This window comes from Rhea americana, unplaced genomic scaffold (genome assembly GCF_003343005.1).
Source record: "Rhea americana isolate MKP2758 unplaced genomic scaffold, rheAme1 scaffold_390, whole genome shotgun sequence".
Classification (NCBI taxonomy): domain Eukaryota; kingdom Metazoa; phylum Chordata; class Aves; order Rheiformes; family Rheidae; genus Rhea; species Rhea americana.
In genome coordinates, this window is record NW_028186524.1 from 274,877 (window position 1) to 283,574 (window position 8,698).

The window sequence follows — 8,698 nt, forward strand, 5'->3', positions numbered from 1 at the left end:
TATTTTAGACTYGCTAGACTCAAAAGTGTAGTTTTGATGAGTGGAAGACAGAAGCTATCTCTGGTTTCATTATGGYAAAGCTACTTAGTTCTGCTCCGAAGGAATGGCTAAAGCATGAAGAAAATCTCCACTCAAGTTTACACACAAATACTTAACACTACACATACATACACACATATTACACATACTACCTATACATACATATACGCCTACTACACACACACATACATGCTAAATTGTCTCATTAGTTTATAGCCCTTCTCCTTCTCATTGTGAGATGAGAACATGTTAAAAAAAAAAGTCCTAAGATATGAAATACTGAATATAGGTACTCCCTTCAGCATTTCTTAATTGAATTTAGAAAACCATTAGTTCTCATTCCATCCAGCAAACTTGAAAGGTATTTTTAAGCTGTCCTTTATCATTGCCAAATCTGTCCACTTGCTGAGATCTCCAACTGCTCTTGGGTGATGTCAGATCTGGCTGTCCCTTTACAGAGCCTATTGCCTCCGTCGGAGCCCAGGGGATGTTCTCTTTGAGAGAAGTCCAAGATCTCCAAGAGGAGACTTTTGTGCAAAGCATGCTGTGTCCTCCGAGACACCACTACCATCATTTTTATCAAATTATTACATGCAATTTATGCATCAGAGGCTTGTTATTAAGAGAACAATGTTTTGTTTCCCTGTGAGTAATTAATACGCTGAACAGAAAGTAGAGTTGCCTTTTGTTATGGCAACGGAAGTGTTGAGAATGATGTAAAGGAAACTCCTATCAGATCTGGGTCACATCACTACAGCTTAATTTGCAAAAACTACACATTTGTTTGTTGTGCAGAGCTCGCAGGGAACAGTTAAACATGTTATTACCCAGGAATTCAGGGAGGTTGAGGGAAATGCGGGTGGAGGGTTATTTTCATGGTTGCAGTTGTATTGTCTTAACCTGTAGCAGATGTGCTTATAGATTTCGGAACTGGAATCAGTCTCTTTCTTGAACGTCTGCTGTATTTAGCGTGAGTACTTGGGGGCCAGGCCTGGACCATATTTTCACACTACACTTCTCATAGCAAAGGTGCTGCTAGAAATAACCAATCTATCTGCAGCAAGAAACGCTTTACTGCCACTACAAAATGTTTTCTTTTGAAACGTATCATCTCCACGTGGAACAACTATGCCACCTCATGGACTTCCATGCTCTCGTTCAATTATAGGTGTTTGCTCTAAGAGAAATCCTGGCTACACACRTTAATACATAGCCATAGGCACTAAATTTCTTGCATCGGATTTCTTATTGTGCACCACTTGCAGGAAAGTTATTTCCCTTTTAAGTTAGCTTGTGAACTAGCTCACTTYGGCTTACTATTCACCGACTTCTCTGTGTGGGCAAGCTCGAAGATTTGCTGCTTGCTGGTCCATTGCAAGCAAGTTGGCACATGCCTAAATGAATAAGCGCTGCAGCCTGTCCTGTACCTCCTTAAAGGGAGGTTCATCCAGCTCTTCAGTCACATTTTTGTATTGTTTAAAAKTCAGTTTCAGGTACAAGACAATCAATTCTAGGGGCTGCCAGAAATTCTAAATTGATTTAAAACAAAGGACTCTGAGAGTGGCAGACTTTTAAAATCAATATTTTATTTTACTTGAATGTGCAAATAAATATAAAAAAAACTACATTCAAAGAGCTGGCAAAGCAATTACAAGCTCAAAAGCAAAGATCCTTCAAAAAAATGGAAGAACAAACTCTTTAATCAATGTCGTGCTAGCAGATACACAGCGGTCAAGGTTAAACCCTCAGACATTAGCAAGCCACTCTCAAACCTGCACTGCCCGCTTACTTCATTCGCATCATTTACTACTATCATTTYTGAGACAGTAGCACTGTAAAGGGCGAAAGTCTTACTCAATCTGTTCAGATTATAAATTAAGTTTTACAAAATAAGGATGCTTAAAAATACCTGAAGTACACTTAAAAATGGGGAGATAGAACAGGATGGTGCATAGGTGTATTACCCTCCTACACCTTGGGAAACTTGGAATCAAATGCATTTTAAGCCACAAGCTGCAACCTATTGACTAATAAACATTTGTCTGTATCATAAAACCATAAAATTTGGCACAGTTGTCATCTCCACTGGAAGGCAGCAGAGGCGAACAGGACTGAGGTGTATTTTGTTGAGCTGTCTGGAAGCAAAAGGGGATACTGTGTTTTGCACTGGGCTTGTCCCCCCTCCAGCCAGCTCTCACGTAGCTATGTGGTTGGTGTCTTACATCATTTACTGCTGCGAGAGCAAGGGGAAGAACCTTCAGACCATTTCAGTAAMCAAAATTTAACAGAGACCCCAGACAACGAGAACACAAATTCTTAATGAAAAGTCCTCCGCTGGCAGTGGTTGTGCAAGTGGGCCACGAATGCCAGGAGACTGGTCTCCCTCCTACGGATTATCTTGCAAAAAAGACAAAGAGTYGGTACAGTTTTATATTAAATGTACCCCGAAGGCCAATTTTCTACTGTCAAGTGAGACAATTGCAAAATCAAATGCTGTACAGTGGAAATAACCCAGGACAAATCCTACAGGCTGCTACTTAGGTCTGGCAGAAGTAATAACCTAAAAATCAAAGCCACAGAAGATATTGGGGGTTTTTTATTCCCCCAAAAGCTAGGAAAACTTGGAAGCAGAGCTGAAAGGAGGCTGGACCTGCCTCAAGACATTATGTTTGTTACACACTCCATGGATAGTTGGCTTGCCCTGGGCCCCTGAAAAGCAAGAGCAAAGTCACAGTAGGGTTTCAGAGCAGACACAACGGAGTTTTCTTGACTTTTCAATAGATTTAAGTCACACAATTGACGTAGGGTTCTGCACGGTTCAGGGTACTTTTTTGTTTTTCTTTCATTTTAAAAAAAAGCTTAGAAGTACAGACGGTTCAGTGAAAAAGCTTCTCTATGATGGTTGTGGCTGGGTCTAATCCTCCCCATTACAGATTTCCATGCGTCACTGCAAAATACAGCATCTGTGCTGACCTAGCAGAAACAGCAGCATATCTGGGGCAAACTTCAGATCCAGGGCAAACACTATGCTTCGAGAGCTCCATCTACTGATGTTATTTAAGTGGTACAACCCAGCAAAACCACGGAGTCCGGGCATGCACAAGGAAAGTGAAGCGCCTGAGAATGCAGTCTCCAGAGGCTGCCCATCAGCATGCAAAACACAAACAAAAAGACCAGACCTCGCAATGGATATTCCTCCTTCCTCCCCACGCACACACTCCAAGCAGCTCCAGATCTGAGAAGGCAGAGTCTGCAGCGAGTTGTAAGTTCACAAAGCAAAAATGTGGGTTCYGGTGCAGTATCTGCAGACAGGCAGGTGACGGGTCTGGACTGCCTTGTGCCGCAAGCTGCTCTCTTGGCTAGCACTGCAGCTCAGAGTTTCTTCCCCTTAGTTCACGCTCCAAAACACTTAGTCGATGAGTGAGTCAGAGGGTTCAGTATGCCCCTCAACCTTGTCTCAGTTTTGGCATTTTTTCACCAGAGCACCAGTAACAAATACTGCATTCATAGCCTTATTAGTACACAGAGATAATGAAGCAGCCCCTAGAGGGGCTGGCAATCTGTGCCAGGTGCTCTCAGCCCACTGGCACTAGGAGGTTACGCTGAAGAGTTCTGCAGGCTCCAGAATGGCATAAAACCCAAGAAGACAGGGAACATCAGACCCTTCAAAGTGGAAGCAGCTGCCAACATCTGCTCAAGCACCAGCCCAACTCCATCTCTCCAATGAAGCCACTAGTGGTAGTTCACCCAGGGCCTGACCCCCTCACTCAGCCTTCCTGTGCTGGCTGGTCAGCAGTGGCCTAACGCTAGGAAACTACTAAAAAGTGTGGCAATGCCAAGAGCCCTCTTCCCATAAAGCTTGTAGGTCTCTTCGTGATGACTGGAGGATTACACTGCAAGGAGACAAATCTATGCCATATGGAAAATACATCATACTCCAAAGTAAAATGCTGTTTGGATAAATATCATTAATACATACATTGCATTCCCACCACTATTCTCAGAGTAAAAGTGTTTCACCAGCAACGCTCCTACTTGTCTTGGTCCCAGGAACAAGTTTCTGCTCATGGTGAAGCTGGACGGCGACTGTACTGAACTCTGTATCTGTTCACTGGGACTCCATGGACATTCACGGTCTCACAAGTTGTTTTACAGGGCACCATCTCCTCATCTTCATCTCCCATTAGCCAGTCTTGAACTAGATCAACTGCTTCCATGGTCACGTTCTCTTCTAGCCATCTATTGTGCCATTCTTCAAACTGCTGGTGGTGCTTTAGCAGCACCATTGGCTGTACCTGAAAACAAGACAATAAAGATCACCAAGAGGTTTCTCAGGGAGAAAACAAAATCTTCACCCCTTTGTGTATCTGAAATGTGCATGCTTTAAAACAACACAAGCAGTAAAACAGGAAGCCACGTACCTGCCTTTAAAAATCTGTGTTTCTTAATGTTTGCCACTCCCCCATAAAGTTTGCACGGTAAAGTGAATGTAGCTAAACTAAAGCACAGAGCATTTACCAGCTCTCCTCCCTGTTTCATCAAACAAGGMGCAGCAACTTCTGTATGTAGTTTGCTGGAGTTCAGCCACAAGACTTATTATCGGTACCTGTCTTTTGGCTCAAATCCTCAACCTCCGCTACTGTCTGAGCTGCAGAGAGAGTAACAGGAGATGCACCTGCTTGGCTCGGCAGAGAGCTCCCCGCCTGTACATGTAATCCTCCGAGTTCATGATGAACATCATTTTGTGGGTGTTGAGCTTGAACCGGCAGTCCACGTTGCAGGCACTTTCCACGCCAATCAGCCTCTTCCAGGAGCTCTTCACTTCGCTCCGCAGAGCTCTCACTTGCTTACATTGCCACTTGCGGAATTTTTTTAGGTTTCTAGAACAAAACAAGGATTGTAAAGCATTTGTCACATTTGGTTAACTCTGCTAGCTTAAAAGACTGGATAATAGCACAAATATTAAATTTATATTCCTACGTTTAGTTTTCAAACTGTTTCYCCAAAATCTTCCTCCGTACGCTCTTCACCAACAAGTACTTAGTGAAATGGGAGAAGATTAACTCTCAAATTCCTCCCAGAAAGAACAACTAGACAGTCCCACTCCATTCTAAACACAGCTCCATGAACAAACCTTAATGTTGTGGTCACAGAATTTTTCTTCAGCTATTTAGTACACTGCCCTGGACTCCAGCAGCCCCTCTAGACCTCAAAAATAAGTGAAATTMTCTGGAGCTGTTTTTACAGCACATCACCTAAAATCATTGCCACATATGCAGGTAATAGTACTGCTGCTGCAGCTATGACTCAGGAAAGCTAGAGAGCTCACCTTTGCAGAAAGACCGGTTTCAATAGGAAGCCATCATTCTGGTTGCTTGGAGCTCCTTCTACCCCAACATACTGCTCCATGTAGTTAGCCAGGTGCTACATGAGAGAGACCAATTTCAAGTGAAATTTCTCTGTAGTCAGAAGAAATACTGCAGCAAAAAACTAGTTTATTTCCAAGCTGCTTTTTATGAAGCTGCTGGTATCTCATTCAGCCCCAAGTTGATTTACATTAAAACTGTTTTGCTAGTATACCCATCTGTATAAACGGCTAGAGCCTCACCTACGCAGTCTTCCCACCTCCTAGGCAAACTCATTCTCCTGACAAAGTCTCACATTTTGGAAGAAGAAAGTAGAAGAGGATTCCTAGACATCTGCTTTGTCCGCAGCACAGCGGACTCCACAGTCACTGGTGTTACCTGGACCTCCACAGGATCTTCTGTCTGAGTTTCTTCTGTATCCAGTAGCTCAATRGTCATGATCACCTGTCCCTTCCGCTGAAGAAACATTACCTGTAATAACGTGACAGGCACAAAAGATATTTGCCACACAGATCCCCATCCAAATGCRTAGTATTCACAAACAGTCACTTGGACAACTGGGATGAGCAAGGATAGGATTAAGCAATAAGGCTTTCCGGTTAGCCAGTATGCCACTACACTGCCTATGCTGTTTTGGAGACCTTTTCTACATAGCACTCCTACTCAACATTGTGGTCTTGGAGCTTCCAAACCCACTTCTCCCAGGTAAAGTGCCCCAGTCACTTTATGAAGTTCCCTAGCAGCAAATTCTTACCTTGAAACAGTTTTCATCTGCCATGCAACGTTCAGCCTTCCACTGATAGCTGGTCTCCTTAGCTGCCCGGACACATCTAGAGGATAAGTTACCTCCAGCAGCACCTCGCTTCCTTTCGTTCAAGTAGAGCTCAACAACCTTCAAGCAGATGTCATCGCTCACTAGATGGTGAAGCTTCCATTAAAAAAGGGGGGATTCAGTCAGCAAGTCTGAGCCAAGAGTTAACTCTAGTACGTTAGGAAAGGAGTGCAACAGCCCAGCACAACATCACACCTCAGATAATGTACCAAAGTCTTAACTCTGCTTCCACAGACTCCATACTTTTCATTTCCTTTTCATTACTTTGCAGTAAAAGATACGGAGAAAAGAGTAGATGTGCCTTAACTGTGACAGAACTGTAATTTAAAAAACCAGATACTAAATAGAAAGGACTGAGCTCACCTCCCCTCCCCCCCCCCTTTTTTTTTTTTTGTTTTGCCTTAGATCAATTTTAGGAATGGCAGAACTCTAAAAAGACTGGAACAGGCAAGGAACATTCAGTCCCCTGAAATGGTTCTATACTGCACCTGAAGCTGAACTGAACTGCTGCTTGGCACTTTCCACTACAAATATAACTTTTCTATGAATTTGTTCTGAGCTTTGTAGGTTCTTACATTACAGGATACTAAGAAAGTTATCTGTCTACAGAAGGAAGATGTGCTGTCATACAGCACAGCTCTCAAACTAGTTACCTGGCGGACAATATTCTGCACCAGTTTGTCCATAGTAAAGCCAATATAGGCATGGATAGTGAACATCTCCCTCAGAGTGTCCTCATACTGTGTTGGATCTATATTCCCATCCAGCAGACTCCTCACCATATCCAAAAATGCAGGGTAGTACTCCTCTAGTTCCACTTCACCTAGGTAGGAGAAAAGAGCAGTCACTCACTACATGCAGGAGACAGTCAAGTCAGGAGATAGAAAGGACAACACTGCTCAAGAATCATGATGTTTAGTACCAAGAGCATGTTTACACGTAAAGAGAGAGATTTCCCTAGGGAGTGCTGACAGCTTTTAACAGCTTTTCTCATGCCCTTCCATGACTCTCTTGKGTCTAAATGGCTAATTGCTCCTGGAGTCATTTACATTTTTAATCAAAATAACAAATTAATACACCAAGACACTTCAGAACATCTGACAAGTGTGCTTGCAGAAGGCCTGAATAAACTATGCATAAGATCCCTCAAGGGATAAATTACATGCTAGCTATCTGTTAAGCTAGCTGTACCCATGATTCTCAAATAAAGTGGTTGTTTGTGCCTCAGCATTCCTTACAGACTTGCCTGCTGTTCTGAGTTACTCAGACACATAAGATCTTGCATGAACAACCAGAACATTAATGGCATGGACTATGTCTCGGACTATTCTTACTTGGTTGCTTCAGTCTTAGTTCCATGGCTGGATCATTGGTCTTCTCTTTTCTTCCCTCACAGAGAAGTTTCTCTCTCTCTTTTTCAGTCCGATACTCTAGAAGCTGCTTCTGAGCTTGACGATAAATCTTTAGGAGCCTGGAGCATAGAGTCTGGTGAAGGCGGAGGAAGAAATACCAGTTATTATTGACAAAGAACAGACTGTAAACATCATCYAGAGTGTTGTGAGGCTCAGCAGCTGTAACATCACAGAAGGTTGCTTTCGCCTCCAAAGGACTGCTTGGAGGCCCAGGCACATGTTTCTTCCGTAGCTCAGGAGTATCCAGGTTCTGCCCCTGATGGTTTTCTCTGTCCTCATCTGTTGATTCTTCAGAAATACTGTGCTCGGGAGGCTGAGAGAAAAACAGCTCAGGTATGAAGTGATGCACTATCTGCCGAATRGTTGCCTGATCCTCCTTTTGAATAGTAGGCTGTCGTTTTACATAGTAGCTGATAAGAGAAGCTGCATCTTCCAAAATCTGCTTATCTTCATAGATAAAGATAAGATGAGGCTCATTTGTGGATGAACTTCTCCCCTCTGAATGCTGTTCCTGATGCTGTAATCAAGAGAAAAATAGGTAAAGATCCTTCCAATCCATGCTCAAGAGCCATTCCTGCCAGAAGAAATAAGCCAATATTACTGGCTGTGTTTGGGRCAGTGTCATTTTTGACTGAGAACTCTTCAGAACGCTACCACTTCAACAAGGTCCCAGGTTTGATGTGAAACTCTAGATAATACTGCAAAAAAGTACAAACAAGACGGATTATTTGCTAGCATACGCACCTCATCATAGACACTCTCAATTTCATTCAGCAAGCTCTTGGAGCGTAAAGCTTTGGTGTCATTTTGTTTGAAGTTGACAGCTTGGTGGTCAAGAGATTTCAAGTAGGCTTTCTCATACTGTTCCCGCCAAATTTTGTTGAAACCCTGCTGGGCTTCCCTCCATTCTTCCTCTTTTGCTTTCAATCTGCAAAAATTTACAATCTATTTTAGTTTGAAAAGACAATCACTGAAATACACACAAACATTTCTAAAGTAGACAACTGAGAGGCACCAAAACCTTTCAGTATTTCTGGAAGCAAAAAAAA

The 8,698-nt window shown here is 42.9% G+C and overlaps 1 protein-coding gene across 1 annotated transcript in view; it reads right to left on the bottom strand.

The window, feature by feature from the left end:
- Positions 1–1,605: 1,605 nt before the first annotated feature.
- SIN3B (SIN3 transcription regulator family member B) overlaps positions 1,606–8,698 on the bottom strand; it is a 14,941-nt gene continuing 7,848 nt past the window's right edge. Inside the window, exons 12-19 of the mRNA XM_085313657.1 lie at positions 8,394–8,577; positions 7,572–8,166; positions 6,891–7,060; positions 6,160–6,333; positions 5,784–5,876; positions 5,369–5,463; positions 4,715–4,919; positions 1,606–4,334 (exon numbers count right to left, since the gene is read on the bottom strand). Of these exons, the coding sequence (XP_085169783.1) occupies positions 4,104–4,334; positions 4,715–4,919; positions 5,369–5,463; positions 5,784–5,876; positions 6,160–6,333; positions 6,891–7,060; positions 7,572–8,166; positions 8,394–8,577 (1,747 nt within the window). The 3' untranslated portion in view covers positions 1,606–4,103. The remainder of the gene's footprint in view (positions 4,335–4,714; positions 4,920–5,368; positions 5,464–5,783; positions 5,877–6,159; positions 6,334–6,890; positions 7,061–7,571; positions 8,167–8,393; positions 8,578–8,698) is intronic.